Source organism: Rhinolophus sinicus, chromosome 12 (assembly GCF_057876585.1).
Source record: "Rhinolophus sinicus isolate RSI-liver-muscle chromosome 12, RSI-T2T, whole genome shotgun sequence".
In the NCBI taxonomy this organism is placed as follows: Eukaryota; Metazoa; Chordata; class Mammalia; order Chiroptera; family Rhinolophidae; genus Rhinolophus; species Rhinolophus sinicus.
The window spans coordinates 38,833,629-38,850,322 of record NC_142512.1 but is presented as its reverse complement, the minus strand read 5'-3'; the positions used below and the strand labels follow the sequence as shown (position 1 = coordinate 38,850,322).

Below are 16,694 nucleotides of genomic sequence, written 5' to 3'. Positions count from 1 at the left end.
CTTGCTAGACAATTCAGATTGCACACTAACACCCCTTTGTTCCACTCTCTATTAGCTACTGACACCATAGAAGAGACAGGAAGCATGCCTCTTATTTGAGCTCCATTTAACACTTCAATATCTAATGAAGGATTTTGCACAAAAACAAAAACACAACAAATTACGTAGTTTAATCTGAAATTACTTTGAGATAGAAATTGCATCCTGGGCACAGTTAACTAAAAACCAAACTAAGACTTGTGCAGAGATTAAAGGTAGTAATCTATTCTGTAATTATGACTTCATGTTAGTTTTATTATTTATTTTTTTCAACATGTCTTTAAAATCATTTGGCTAATGAAAATTGGTATATGCACTATGTAATAGTCAAGTGACATGAAGGGGAATTGATCCAGAACTACAGTCCCACTCCTTCTGTGCTCACTCATGAACCAAGTGTGCAAATTGTTCCTTGCCACCATCCCATCGTCCCCACACCCACCCCTTGCAACATTAAACTGCCAAATACCACCTAGGAACGGATTTCCTGTTTCGTCATTTATACCCATTATCTTGTTCCCTTACTATCTTGCCAAACTGGTTTCCCTCCACTTACATTTTTAAGACATGATGCAGCAAGATAACAAGTCTAGACTATTTGTATAAATAGTATAAATAGACAGTTGGGTCTTAAAGTTGAAGCAGAGAACCAAAAGCCAATAGTCCTCTTTTTTTTTTCTTTTCAGTATACTGTATAAATTCTGTAATCCCAAAAAGATTGTCTAACTCCAAAACATTTCTTTGTGTTTTAAGGGGCGATCATTTAGTGGTATTGTGCAGCAGCTGTCCAACTATTGCAAGGCAAAAAACTAGCAGCTTGGGAACGAAAATAAGAGTGTGCCATATTCATTTGAAAATTTGGCTTTGCCTAACTTGCCAATTAGAAAACTCAGTTAACTCGGTAAAGATTAACTTAATCTCTAGAGTATGTTCACATGTACAATGAGGGTGGGCTCTTGGAGTTGGTATTTTGAGGAAACGATCCAGGGGGAGGTTTTGGGCAGATGAAGCCCTCCAGCTTAGTTCAGAGGATTTCTTTCAATCTAACCAGAGTTGTGGAAATGGGAAAGTCTCCACCTGCGCCTCAAATTATCTGTCTATCCATAACTTCTAGAATTTCTTTTTTTAAAATGTGAGTCATTTGGTCACTGATTTACAGGGTAAGATTCATCTAGAAAACTTGGTGAGTAACCAGGGATACTAAAAGGTGATGTTATCGCAGAGGGTTGCCATTTAGTGATATGTCCTAATTACGTTATTTAGGTCAATGTATCCCCACTTTAGCATCCTCCCAAATATAGAGGATATTGAGTATGTGTCCTCAGAAAGCTGCTTGTGGTAATTGATAGTGACTTTGGTAAAATGTACGCAGTGAGTGCTGAGAGACAAGGGGAAAACTAGACTGGCAGCATAACACGTGGGGAAAGTGCTAGGATGAAACGGACATACCTCTGGGTGATGATTAGAGGAATGACTAAAGGAACTAATAAGAATGGTGGTAAAATGGGGATTAAGTTTAAAGTTCCCAAAGTACTGTTCTTCATTCCCATGTCACTGTAAATTTTTTTGGTAATAAATACAAAGTGGTGGGGGGAGTCTTACCTGGATTTAATGTTCTCACAGTTGCTCAAACCAGAATAAGTGTTCCCAGTCTAAGCACAAACTTAGCTGCCTTTCTGATGCTTCAAGAAAAAGCCTCCTTATAACAGCCTCAGGAACTTACTGCAAATCCCAGGCCTTTTTGTCTTTCATCTCTCTGCTCTTGGGGCTCTGAGTAGTGCCACATCTGGCGGTGGTTTGTGTGAAAGGAAATAATATATATAATAGTTTCCTGTTTGGTCATTTAAACCTATCCTTGTGCTGGACAGAATTTGACCCACTTCACTCAGTAGCAGTGTCCTGTCACTAACATGCCACTTCTTTACAACAGTTGGTCAGCCCAAGTTGCATTACTTCACCACTAGCCCAAAAGCTGCCCAGGCCTCTTATTCTGACCTTTATTGTTTTCATTACACAAATAGCTTAAACTGGAGGCTAGAATTTATTTCTTCAGAACACAGAATTATTTTTGATAAGAAACTCACAAAGTCTAGTAATATAGTCATTATCATTCTCTTCTCTTACTTGGTTTTGGAGCCAGGTATCATTTTATTCCTGAATTTTAAAAAGTCCTGAGCTTCATAATTTATTGTGTAATGACTGGCATGGAGTTTTACAAAACAAAAACAAAAATAAGCCCACAATAAAATTGAAAACTATTTAACACTTTGATTTCTTTTTCTGATTTGTCTTTGGTTCTCTCACCGTGACCACACTTGACAGTCGTGCCTTGGAGGTCTTTTTCTGCTGTTCATTTACTGCAGAGATGGCCAGTATTCTTCTCTCTGGGGTTGTCCATTTGTGGTACTGACTGTCTAAGCGACCAAGGAATTGGCGACATTATTTCCATATATTAGGAACTCTTCACACAGCAAACTCTTCAACAGAATGAGCACTAACAATTCCTACATCTGTGTATATAGTTGGGGGAAATTCCATTCAGCAATCATCACTTGCTTTTTACTCTCGTCCCTTAAACTAATTTCAATTTCTTTTTCCTTAGAGACATTAGAAATATACAGATCCTTCATTTTAGTGTTTAGTTTAGACCTCCTGAAATGCTTGTAAGAAAACAGAGAGAAATGTTTGTAGGATCACAATATGTTTGCTTAGGGCAGGAGTGAGCAAACTGTGACCCTCAGGCCAAATGTTGCAAGCAGCCTCTGTGTACAGGGTTTTTACATTCTTAAAGGGCGTGTGAGGGGGGAGGGGAACAGAGACTATGGGCCAGAGATGATACGTGCCCCACAAAGTTTAAAATATCTACTATCTGGCCCTTTATAGAAAAAGTTTGCTGATCTCTAGCTTGGGCTAACATCATGTGTTCAAGTTTAAAGCCTATGTTTAGAGCAGCCTGTATCTCTTTGAACTTTAAACATGAACTCTTACTGGGTGCTGTCTGCTGTATGAGAGTAAATATATATACTTCAATTAACTATTTAGTTGATTAGTTATTCTTCTAGTAGTTCTCAATTCTGGCTACATTTTAAAATCATCTGGAGAGCTTTAAAAATCTTATTGCCTAGGCTCCTATACCAGAAATACTGATTTAATTGATCTGAAGTGGGGCCTGGGCTTAGGTGTGTTTTCCATGCTCTTTTAGGTGATTCTAATGTTCAGGCAAGTCTGAGAACCACAGGCCTATACCACTGGAAGGTCTATTCATGGATTGACAGACCATATTCTTAGGCAGTTTTTATTCACATTTTTCATTAGAAATGTAATAAAGATTCATTATACAAATTGCTCTTCAATTTCAAGACAGAAGTGTTGCTCAGGGAAATTTTAACTGAGACAATTTTTAAATGTGAAGAGCATGTGAAATAGATAATGCAGAGCCCAGAGAAATAGAATTTTAAAAGATAGGAACTGAAAGGAGCGTGCTGGGGGTAAACAAGAAAGAAAAAGAAAAAAAACAAAACACTCAGAATTTCAATACACAAATCACTGAGTAGATTTCTTGCTGTCTGGGTAAGTGTATTTTCAAAAGTGCTATTAACATAAACAGAGCAGTAAATCTGGGGCACCATACTTTTTTTTTCAAAGTTGTTAAGAAGAATTATATCAGTCTGCAGGTGTCACACGCAGTTACTCAGAATCAGAAAGAAGGCTGATCGGGGGTTAGAAGATCTCCATCTATCTATCTTTTTTGCAACCAACCACGTCCAGGCTGTTTATTTAATACTTCCTCTTGCTAATGAAGGTACTGGTTGGGGATGGGTTGGGCTTTCCCATCTCAGCATAAGGACTGCAAGATTTGAATGTGCCCTGGTGCCCTGGCTTCACTGATCACAGCAGGTTCCCCAAGCAAGAATCTGAACAGTAACAACAGGTAACAACAGAGTGTGCATCAGACCTCTGACCCTTTTCCTTCCAGGTTATTTCCTTTTCTCCCCCATTTACCAACGTGTTCTTTTCCCTCTTCTTTTTACATTTTTCCAAACCAGCAAGTGCGGAGGCAAGACACATCAAAGCAGAGATGGGAAGTGAAAGAGCTCTCGTTCTGGACAGATTAGCAAGCAATGTGGCAAAACGAAAAAGCTCAATGCCTCAGAAATTCATTGGTAAGAATACAACCCTTTTCCTGCTGTTGTTAGCAGATAGTTTGAATAAGATAACATAGGATGCTTACTACACAGGCCCTTCCTAGCTTAATCTCTGTTAAAAGAAGGTAATTGGTTTTCCATTGTACACGTTTATTCTTCATGATTCATTTTGATAACTAGAGCAAATAGAATAATATTTTAACTAAAGCATCTTAACAACTGAAGATGGGAATATTTGGTATCCAGTTTCCTAAATGGAGTTGATGTCAAAAATGCTGTTCCTTCCTCTTTATTCTGAATGACATATGTTGCATGAGAAACTTTATGCAATTTACACCAGTAAGATGTTTGAGATAACATTTTTGTAATCTTTTGTAATTATATTTTACAAGTTGGTTCCGTTATCATGCTCAAACCTTTTTCATGCTCTAAAGTGAATTGCCATCTTTTCTTGAATTTGATTGAGAATTGACTTTAAGGGAAAGTGGTTGGGAAAACATAGATTGAAATAACAAGGTTTGATTTAGCCATCTATCTTACCGGAGTTAATTTTTATGCCATTGGTTTTCACATTGTCAAAAAATACAGCAGAAGGAGATGGCTAATAAATAATGATGTCCATTAAAGTATTAGGGCTGCTGAAGGGCAGAGATATTTTGCTGAATTCTCCCAGATGTTTACATAAATGTGACCATGATATTTAAAATAGATTTTGTATTGGTATTTTTGTATTTGTGAAGTAGACAGCCGAATCTAATGTATCAGTTTTGCTATAAATTGAAAGTCAGTGATATTGAATAAAAATAGTTATCACATGAAAATAGGGCTCCCTCAACACCAGTGATATTTTGGAAATCTGTCAGTCTGTTTTTCCAAAGTTACTTGCCACTGTTGATTTCTTATTCCAGTCCTTTTGTGTTTATTCTTTTCAATAGCTTTTATAGACATTAAGTTTTTAAATCTGGCTAAATTTTATTCTGATGTAGATAATTGTTTTACAGGCAGACATTTTATGTGAATTATAAAGATATATTGAAAGAACCCATACATTTCAAAATTACCTAGCTTGGTATTTATGCTTATTTATTTTATTTTGATTAGCTGAAGAGTGTTTGCACCCTTTTAGTCACTTTAAAAGTAAATTATGTCAGACTAAAGTTGGTGCATTTCTGTTTAGAGAGACCCCTTCTCCTTATTGTCTTCCATATGGAGTTAGGCACAGTAGACCAACTGGGATTCTAAAACGTTATCTTAAGACATTACTCATATTACTTTTGATCTTTACTTTTGTGAAGAGGTTCTGACTGGAGTACAAAAAAAAGCCTGGATTGTTATTCTATGCCGTGAGTGTAATATAATTTGGGGAAAGTTTTGACTCTAGAAATGGCGGTAGTTGATGTGGGAGGGACTTGGGGAGAAACGGGCAAGAAAAAAATGTAAAGTGACTTCATTTCAATCCAGTTGTGGTCAATGCATTTTGGTCTAAGAGAACTAAAATGTGACAGATGGTACCTATATATGAGAGAAGGTTCTTAATAGCCGCCCTAAACCTGTCGTTGACCTAAAGCCCTACTTAATAGAGTAAAAGTTGCTTTGGTATTTTCATGGGTTTGAAAACACATAGTTCATATGTCCAAGTCCATGCCAGTTTGCTCATTGCATCAGGAATCCGTGTTCCATTTGTTTGTTACCATCATGACCAGAGGATTTTCACTCCTCTATTTCCAGACTCATGAGATGCTGCTCTTGTAGGTGCTGATTTCTCTCATCTTCTGAAGCATCACGTTTTCTCTGTGTAGAATCAGGAAACCCAGTAGAGCTAGCTTTTGGATTGAGCTGAGGTAGCAACTTCAGGGCTTCAGGGCCCCACATAACTGAGGGAATTTTTTATTTTTATTTATTTATTTATTTTTGTAAATTGTAGCATTATAGTGCAGTAGGAAGAACACTGGATTAGAGACCCAGGTTCTGATTCTAGCTCAGTCATTTCTTAACTGTGTGTGTTTTAGACAAATCACGTAACCTTTCTGGGCTTCTGTTTACTTACTCATCTGTGAAATGAGGAGACCGATTAGGTGATGAAGTGATCAGGACAGTGCCTCCCAGCTCTATCATCCTACCAGTCGGTGAGATGAGTTAGAAAAGGCAGCGATCGTGAATACCACTTGCTGTTTATAAGCCCATATGTGTAACTTCAGAAACTCTTTTCTCAAGGTTGTACAGACATGATGTTTATGTTATGAACCATACCATATATTTCAGAGTTTGGTTTTGTTTTTGTTTTTTGTTTTTTAGGCAGATGAATTTGAGTATCCATAAAACAGCTGCATTAGCTCAACATTTGTATATTTGATTAGGGCATCACTGCTTATTCATTTGCTCTTTTGTCCATTCACTCATCATGAAATGGTGATAGAGCTCCTGCTATACACGTGATACTCTTGTTCCTGAGCACTGTTGTAATCTTCTAGCATTCGTTTATATCCTGAACCTTTGTTTTAGAAATATTTTTTAAAATAAAAGACAGCCCTTGAATCATTTAACTGAATCAACCTTTTTAAGAGAAAATAGAAATATCCAACGGAGGGAGGAACATTATGACACTGTGCTGTGAATGTATGGGCTGAAGTGAGGTAAAACAGATGGGGCTGATGTCGCCCTCCTCCCCTCTTCTTCTCTTTTCTCTTCTCTCTCCTATATTTCCTCTCCAAGACACCATTTTCTGAAAAGATCAGCGCCAGGGAAATGGCAATGGGTAAAGTGTGAAGGAAGAATGAGTCACTCCCTTTAATCCTTGCTGACAGTTGCACAGCACTCAGACCAACCTTGGCTTCCCCGACCTCTTGAACTGTGAGAGTAAAGGTGAAATTATAGCATCAGGTCAGCCTGATACTTTCCGAACAGGCTAGAAGTAATTACCAGCAGGTAGCATTTCTCATCCATTAGGGACAAACTGTGGACAAGTGACAATTGGATTAAGTCTAAGTGCATTTAGAAACACACACAAAAACATGCCTCTATTGAAGAGTAAGAGTAAAATTAAATTGCCCAAGAAGGAGAAAAATAAAATTATCTTTTCCTTTAATTCTCCAAGAAATTTTGTATCACTTTCTCTAAAATGGGAAATAAATTGACACACATTCATTAGAAATCAGCATTTTAACATCATCAAAATAATCCTTAGTTGTTCTTTTCAAAGAACAAGAAGACCTTACTTTTAGCACCTAACCCTTTTAGGATTGTCCTTTCTCTGAATCTTATTTTCCTGTTATAAACTTGTCGGGCTATACTTCTAACTAGGCCATGTTCAAATACTTGGCTCAAAATAGAGGACAGATTTCTCTCCTGGAGGGAGGAGGAAAATGACTACATTTCTGCATATTTCTTTTTCTGATTTTCATTCTTTCTCCAAAAACAGATGTGTTAGTCAAACTGAAGTGGTTACCATAGCATCTCTTTATTTTTTTTTTTAATTTTATATATTACTTTATTAAAGAAAGTTTTCATGTTGAAAAGAACATGAGAAAAGATCTCACCCGCGGTAAACATGTGAGTGAGGTTTTGACACTTCAACAAACACCATTGGTTCTCCCTGTAACTAATGAGAAATTGTCCGCTTTGGTTAACAGAGGGACAGGAAGCAGTTTTAATAGCGGTTTCTAGGAGCCCAAGCATCTTCTCCTGACCCCTTCCCAAAGAGCTGAAATCCATAATCTATATGCAATACAAAGCCACAGAATTGTATAGTTTGAAGGGATATTAGGAACCACCGGTGAAGTACTTTTACCAAGGAGGGAAGGGGAATCAGAGAGATGGCATCCCCTGTCAGCACGGCTGGTAGGTCACAGAGCAGGGCCAGAACCTGTAAAGTGCTGTAGTCCAAGGGAGGTCACCCAGAGCACTGCATGTCATGTGTGTGACACAGGGGCTTTGGACAGAGATGAGTCTAGTTACTGAAAACTGGTGAAAGAAAAGCCCTGAAGAAGGGCAGTCATTCTCCCTCAAGGGTGTGTTTCCTTAAAAAAAGAAATGTCTTCTCGTGGTGATCCCATCAGGACAGACAAGATCCAAATGGCGCGTCATTGTATGTCACAGAGGACAAAGCCTTCTGCAGCAACAACCACACACAAAAATGTGGTCTCCAGCTCAGTTTTCCTCACCGCCACCCCCACAGCTCTCTTTGTTCACTCACCTTCCTGCTTCTTGTTCTGTGGCTCCCCTCTGCTTTTCTCCTCCTGGAAGAAGTGTTAGTCACTTTAGTCTCATTTAGATTGAGATCAGAGCCATAAATCACCATCAGATATTCCATTTACTCTACTTACCTGCCTTTTTTTTTTGATATGTGCTTGTAGTAAGAATAAGCGATAATACACACGGGAAATTGTATGAAGGTGGCAGCAAATACATTCAAGTGACTTGAAGGAACTTTTTTTTTTAACTTTTATTTATTTTAAGTGTGTTTTTCCAGGACCCATCAGCTCCAAGTCAAGTAATTGTTTCAGTCTAGTTGTGGAGGGCGCAGCTGACAGTGGCCCATGTGGGGATCAAACCCTGCGGCCTTGTTGTTAAGAGCACCACGCTTTAACCAACTGAGCTAACCAGCCGCCCCCAAAGAAGAAACTTAAAGATAAAGAAAACCTGAATATTTCACATTACCCCATCATGATGATTGTAATATTAGAATTGTGTTCTTTTGATAATGTTCAAATCATTTTTCCCCCTCCTCACAAAAACCTTTCAATGGCTCCCCATTGGAATAAAATCCAAACCACCCAGGCTGTCTGAGCCTTCCACAATCTGTTTCCAATGTACCTTTTCTGATTTTATCATTCAGCCAACTACTCCTTTAATTCAGCCACAGTGAACTACTCTCATTTCTGTGTAATACTTTCCCACTTCCATGTAGTCGTTCTCTCCACGCTCTTGGTCTGGAATGCCCACCCTCAATCTGCCCTTATAAGTACAGAGAGTGCCAAAACAATGTATACACATTTTAAGAAAGGAAAACTATTAAAATTGTAATACTCCATATATACCGATAACAAAAGATGAATACAAGTCCTGTTTGACTTCTGCAATTACAAGAGGTGCTCAAAGTCACCATCAGCGTCCAGACACTTCTGATTACGGCGAACTACTGCTTGAGCAACGCTGACCAAAGTGTCCACTTGTATACATTTTTTTGGCACCCCCGGTATACGTGGTCTTCACCCCTACTCTCCTCTTGGCTCTCTTGTCCCTCTGCACTCAAGGCAAGTTTAACAGTCCACTTTTTGTGAGACATATGATTATCTCCGCCACCGCCACCACCACCACCTCAGATGACAAGTGGTCTTTTAAAAAAAGAACAGATTAGCATTTGCCCCATGTTATGTGTGGCATATTTGAGAAGTGATCCATATTTTTCTCTCTCCACTCTCTTGGCTACTCTATACTTGGTTCCACCACATAGTATTAAGGATACTGATTTGTAATGAAATTGTGTACATGCTGCACCTCCTATTGGATTCACTTAGGTTTGTATTACTCAGAGCACCTACTATGGTGTGACGATGACGATGATGATGATGATAATCGTCATAATAAAACATCTATCTCTTATGGAGCGCTTGCATATGCCAGGCGCTCTGTCAAACACCTCAGAGACATCACAGCACTGTGCATCACGGGTATTTCTTAAATGCTGCATGCTGGCCCGTATGGAACAAAGCACAGTTGCTTTTCTACTGCTCATGGGAACCATCCCAGCAGAGAATCTAAAGTCACTGCCAGTGGTGGGATTGTGCAGCCACGGCCAAGGTAGCAGCTGGGAAACAGTTAACACTCAAACCCATACTGAGGTACGTGGGCCCTTGGATTGCATCCTGGTTCTCCATTTAGCAACTGAGCAGCCTTGGCAACTTAATCAAACTGTGCTTTAGGTTCTTCATCTGACTAAGGGATAATAATTCATCTCAGGTAAAATGAGTACCTAGGACAGCACTGGATATATAATAGGGGCTCAATAAATAGTAGGTGTTCTTATTAGTATTCTGTATAAGACAGTGCTAGGTACCATGAAACATAAAGACCAGAAATAAACAGGTTAGGGTGTGGATCTCATCCCTCCACCCCAAAGGCAGAGGCCTGAACGCACATGCTCAGTGATGGTCCCTTTTAGCTCTAGGCTGTGATTCTGTGCTTTGAAGTTGGCACTTAGAAGCCAACAACCATATGGCCTCGCCACGTTGCTGCAATTCAGGTCGGGCGGTTTAGCGTTACCAAAGCCTAGGTATTAGGGATCGACACCTTTAAAAAGAATCGCAGGTAGGGAATGGCCCAATCAGGCAGCCTTGGTTTCTAAACTTAGGACTTGCTGTGGCCATTTGTATTTTTACCGGGAGAAAAACCTCTAATTCAGCCTGAAGCTGCTCTCATTAGTCATTCAAAGGTGCGGTACGATTTTGACTAGAAGCTGCACTAGAAGCTCCGTGCAGGTTTGGGAGCAGTTACACTCTTGTGGTTTGACTAACCTTTCTTATGAGTGTGTTACTAAAGAAACGTGAGCTGTTGGCTTTTCAATTACTGTAGCTTACCCATTCTGAGTTTCATACACATTGAGTCATCGTGTCTACAGGTGACTGATAATCATCTGCACGACTCAAGTTACCGTAACTCAGAGATGAGGGGATCTGACGACTGCAGGGTGCGGGCACGTGAAGATCTTAGGCTCTCCCATCTTCTTACAATGAACAATGGTCTGCGTTAACCACAGAACTCAGTCACTTATTTCCACTCATCCAGAGGTTCGTTTTCCTCTTAATGTTTTGCCTCTTAGAACTTTAGCACTCAGCTGTTTTCTGACTTATGCTGCAGGTGGTATGGGTTGTGACACTGTAGGCCTCACTAAGTAAAGCCAACTCCTGGGAGAAAGGATGAAAGCAGAGTTTGTGATGTGCCTGCCCCACCCCGGAAACTTTCTGGAGCCTCTCCGTTAGGTAAAAAGATGAAAACATTCTCAGGGACCCATAGTATGTGAGGGGTTGAGTAGAGCTGGCCACATTGGAAAATCATCAATAACTTTGAAAAGGCCACAAAACCAAAGTTCATCACTTCTGTGTGACTCTTAGGGGAATGAATATTTGTAACTTTAGCTGGCTTTCCTCTTCTCAGTCTCATTCTTCCAAACAGCCTTATAAAAGATACGTCCAATCTGGAAGTTAAAAATAAGAACCATTGATTACTTTGGCAAAGGTCTTCTTTTCTGTTGCTTTTTATTGCATTGTCAAGGCTGTTTTTCTTTGCATATGTTTTCTCTCGAGTATTTGTCTAGAAACTACCAGGTTGGCCTTAAGGTAGTGGGGATGCAGGACAAATGCGTCTGATTAGATTAGATCTCTTAGCTGGTCTTTCTGGCTGCAGTTTCTCGCTGTTCCGGTCCATCTTACACATTGCTGTTACATTAATATCCTGAAAATAACATTTTGACCACAAGCCTCCCTTGCTCAAGGGCATGTAGTGGTTTGCTCTTTGTTCAAATCCAAACCCTATGGTTGGCCATTCAGAATGCCCGTCATTTGGTTCCGCCATGTGTTTTCTTTTTTCAACATCTCCCAAAATGTGGGATGCAACCTGCCAGGAGGCCCACAGGGCATTTAAAAACCTTGATCCACATGGCAAGAAAATTATTTTCTTTTTAGTTCTCTTTCAGTCTCCGTGATTATACCAAGGAGAAAGATTTAGATTTAATTTGATGCTAGTTGTCTTTAACACTAATCTCACACTTGGGAATCCCTGTTTTGAAGAAAGAGAGGGGATTTTTTTCCTCCAAGTACTCACAGTAGTATCTGATCAAAATTGGATTGCTCTGTTTCATCATCTTGATTTTACCTTATATTTGTGGCAAGTGATTCTGGTTTTCCTTTTATGTTAGTGATACAAAGATTCCTTAAAAAAAAACACAGATTTATTTTAACGAAAAAAGAAGGAAGGAAGGAAGGAAATTCAAACAAAATGAAAAACCCTGATGTTTACCAAGTGCTGTCTGTGTGCCAGGCACTGTTCTAAGCGCAGACCAGTGAGGTAAATACAATTATTATCCCCATTTTACAGGAGGACACGGAGCCATAGATAAGTTAAGTAACTTGCCCAAGGTCATGCAGCTAGTAACTGATGAGCCAGCATCAAATCTAATTCATCTGACTCTGGAGCTCATGCTGTCAGCCACCACACTACCCTGGTGTGTGGACATTGCAGATTGTGAAGGAATAAGCGAAGTTTGAGAAATTCTTTCGTACTTCTTGACATTAGCAATGCCAGACTCTTACTCTTCCCTGCTCATGTCCTGTCTATTCCCACTTCTCTGCCTTCATTCATGCTCCCTCCTCGATTAGGATGTCTCTTCTACCTCTCTGAAAATCTAAATCCTACCATTTCAAGAACCTTCACAAAATTTAGGTTTTGCAAGAATACTTTCCCTTCCCCAAGTACTCCTGAATTTTTTGCATTCTCTTACCACTTAAATATACAATTTGTACCAAACTGCCTTTGCCTTGCCTTATAATTCTTTTTAAAGAAGACATTACTCCTCTGCTTGCAGGCCTAAAACATGGCTTTTGGAATAAGTCAAAGGCCTCCATAGGACAAGACAGTCCTTTCACAACTTTTAACATTTCTTTTTCTCCAGTTCTATACATACAGGTCTTATTTCTCTGCCACCAGGCTGGAGACACCTCGACAAAAGGAACTGGTTCTCCCAATCCTTTTGTTTCCTTGTAGGTTTTTGTTACTGGACCCTATACTGTATGGCAGGGACAAATTTTGGAACCACAAGTACCTAGGAAATGTTACAGAAGAGAGGATATGGTTCAGCAAATCTCTCCAGAATCCAGCGTCTGTAGAGTGAAAAAGCATCAGCAATAACCTTAGCCTCACTGCTAGCTCTTGACATGTCTTCCCCGCTTTCTCTTCTTCTACCAGCCACTCACCACTGAGGACATCTGCCCTCACTGCAGACGCGGCTCCTGCTTTCCCTGTGACCAGAGAGCCTCTGTTTTCTAACACACAACACCCACACGCCCTGAAGGTGGCTAAACTCTGTTTTCAAAATTTCTCAGCAGTTTGACATGCGAAGTAGGAGCCGGTGACCACAAATAAATGTTTCAGTTAAGTGTGACATAGGTCCTAATGATCGCATGTGTATCAATGATACATTTTTTCAAGCAAAAGAATAACACACTTTATGAAAGGGACAAAGATCATGATCTTTCATCAAGAAAGCTTTTCTAAAACTTTCCACATTTAAAGCTCTTACTTAAATCTCAGTCTGATAACTGATGTGTTTGGGGAGTGGCAAGTGTAGGGAGTGGGGAGTTTCTGGAGCTATTTTTTCTACTCCTGTAGCTATTTAAAAAGCCGCCGAGGCCTCGTCACTGAACATCCCCGCTTTTTGCAGTACTTCCGTCCCCTGGCTCTCTGGTATGATAAGCACAAAATAACAAGCAAAATTAGAGTTTGGGAATTGACTCTGTCTTAAGCATTCACACACAGTGGAAGTGCAGAGGCCCCTGTGCTCCTGCACAGGGAGCCCCCTTTAAACCCCATCTTCCTGTTCTCTTGCTTCCTTTTCTCCAGAGTTCCCCTCCGACAGGAGCAGTGGAAACAATTCACATTGTAGCTTCAACTTAATGACATCTCTGACTCCCCTGTTTGCCTGCTGGCTTAATTTATTCGTGTGCTGTCATCTGCTGTCCCCTGAGACTTTAGCACCACATGGAACCATTGTGCTGGGCTGGGTGTTCTTGAACATGACTCTGAAAAACAATTTTACAAACAGCCTGCCTTCGTATTTTTCCTTTTGTAACTCACTCTGTCACTTGTTCTAGGTGAAAAGCGCCACTGCTTTGACGTCGGCTATACTCCCAGCTATATGTACGAGAAAGAGAGTGAGATAATACAGACCCGAATGATGGACCAAGCCATCAACAATGCCATCAGCTATCTCGGTGCCGAGGCCCTGCGCCCCTTAGTCCAGACACCCCCTGCTCCCACCTCAGAGATGGTTCCAGTTATCAGCAGCATGTATCCCATAGCCCTCACCCGTGCTGAGATGCCGAATGGTGCCCCCCAGGACCTGGAAAAGAAGAGCATCCACCTGCCAGAGAAGAGCCTGCCTTCGGAAAGAGGCCTCTCCCCCAACAACAGTGGCCACGACTCCACGGACACTGACAGCAACCATGAAGAGCGCCAGAATCACATCTATCAGCAAAATCACATGGTCCCCCCGCGCGTCCGCAATGGAATGCCGCTTCTGAAGGAGGTCCCCCGCTCTTATGAACTCCTCAAGCCCCCACCCATCTGCCCACGAGACTCCATCAAAGTGATCAACAAAGAAGGGGAGATGATGGATGTGTATCGGTGTGACCACTGCCGAGTCCTCTTCCTGGATTATGTGATGTTCACTATTCACATGGGTTGCCACGGCTTTCGTGACCCTTTTGAGTGTAACATGTGTGGGTATCGAAGCCATGACCGGTATGAGTTCTCGTCTCACATAGCCAGAGGAGAACACAGAGCCATGCTGAAGTGAACATCTGGTCCCAGAGATGAGTTGCACCTGAGCAGTCAACATTGCTTTTAAAAACTGATACCCCAGCCTAACAAGTTACTCTCAAAAGAAACTCTGTTCCAAGCTCCTTTCCGTACAAAGGGTCACGTTCACATGAGCAACAGAAAAACGCAATCTCTATTCAAAAGTTGTTTGCAGATACACCAGATTACACTCTGTGCAACCTTTGTTTTCCCATCCGGAACTTGAATTTTATATTTTAAAAAGGCAGTGAAGTATTTGGTCATTGTCTTTTGCATCAATAGAACAGGCTTTCTTTGGAGTTTGTTATCAATCAAGAGTCCCCCAGTTGTGCCACACAAGACACTGTTTCTGAGACACATCAGCCAGCCATACGTGCAAAAGCCTTCTGGTTGTAAGCCCAGGCCTACAGAGAAGAAGAGCTGACCGGCTGAACTTGTTGGGGAGACTTGCCCTCTGTACTCACCACAAGGCTGAAGGGTCAGGATGTAATCGCCCCATCCCAGTTAGAGTCTAATAGTAAGGGGAAGAATAGCCATAAAATAAGTCCCTGTTACCAATGACTGAAGACCTAGTCACTGAGAATCAGTCCATTCCTTATCACATAAGAAACAAAAAAAAGTCGTCTGATGATACTTCTGCTTCTACTCTTTACCCTCCCATCTCCAATTAAAAGCTGCTTTGGGTTGAGTCAGTCATCTATAGGAGAAATTCTATACCAGAAGAACTGATGGTTTTAAATATAGACCATCATCGAAACTCCAGGAAGTTGTCCACTGTGGGTGATGGCATCCATTTCCTGTGATCAAGATTGGCAGAGCTGAGTTCTGAGTGACAAGATGGTTTAGCAGCACCACCAGGGGAGAAAGAAAAAAAAATATTTACCTGAAAGTTCTTGGTCTTTTTCATGGAGTATTAGTACAGACCCAAAGCAAACTTGCCAGTGATTTTTTTTTTTTTTTTTATAAAAAAAATACCAAAGACTCCAAAAAGTATGACTTAGTCTCCCCCTCCCTACAGAGAGGACTCAGGGATGGACACCAGGAGTGTTATTTAGATCAGAGCTGAGCTTCATGATGGGGTGAGGAGGGGAACAGCTCTCCTGGCAGGTTCTTCTTTATCAGGCAGGTTGGGTTCTTCCTCACCCCCACTTTAAATGGAGCTGCTGTATTCCACAAAAATTCCTGAAAGTCCGATCTTGGTTCCGCAGATGTATTGGTCATTTCTATCCTTAACTATGGGAGGCATGCTATCAAGGAAAAACACTGTGATCACTATAAAATTAACACCGGAATAGGGGCCACAAAATCTGTTTGTTAGTTCTACATTTGCCCTAAGCAGCTGTATGACTTGGGGCAAATCACTTAACTCTTTTTTTAAATTAAATTTATTGGGGTGACAATGGTTAGTAAAATTACATAGGTTTCAAATGTACAATTCTGTAATACATCATCTCTATATCACATTGTGTGCTTACCACCCAGAGTCGGTTCTCCTTCCATCACCATATATTTGACCCCCTTTACCCTCTTCTACCATCCACCCTCCCCCCTTACCCTCTGGTAACCACTAAACTGTTGTCTGTGTCTATGAGTTTTTGTTTCTTTGTTTGTTTGTTTTGTTCCTTTGTTGCTTTCAGTTTTGTATCCCACATATAAGTGAAGTCATATGGTTCTCGACTTTTTCTGTCTGACTTATTTCTTTCAGCATAATCTCAAAATCCATCCATGTTGTCGCAAATTGCAGTATTTCATCTTTTCTTATGGCAGAATAGTACTCCATTGAAGTCACTTAACTTTTAAAACTAAGTTTCCTAACTGTTGAATAGAGTTGAATTTATATGTTCTGTAAGATCCCTTCCAGCTTTAAATTTATGTGATTATGCAGTAACCAGTTATTTTTTTAAAGCTCTTAATGTATTCGTGGGTATTTAATACCCACCA

The 16,694-nt window shown here is 40.4% G+C and overlaps 1 protein-coding gene across 2 annotated transcripts in view; it reads left to right on the top strand.

Annotated features, from left to right (window-relative positions):
• IKZF3 (IKAROS family zinc finger 3) overlaps positions 1–15,631 on the top strand; it is a 74,343-nt gene extending 58,712 nt beyond the window's left edge. Inside the window, exons 7-8 of one of the 2 annotated variants that reach the window (XM_019747807.3) lie at positions 4,086–4,202; positions 14,048–15,631. In XM_019747807.3, coding sequence (XP_019603366.2) covers positions 4,086–4,202; positions 14,048–14,751 — 821 coding nt within the window. In that variant the 3' untranslated portion in view covers positions 14,752–15,631. The remainder of the gene's footprint in view (positions 1–4,085; positions 4,203–14,047) is intronic. The other variant, XM_074319638.2, reaches the window with a different exon arrangement.
• The last annotated feature ends 1,063 nt before the right edge of the window (positions 15,632–16,694 follow it).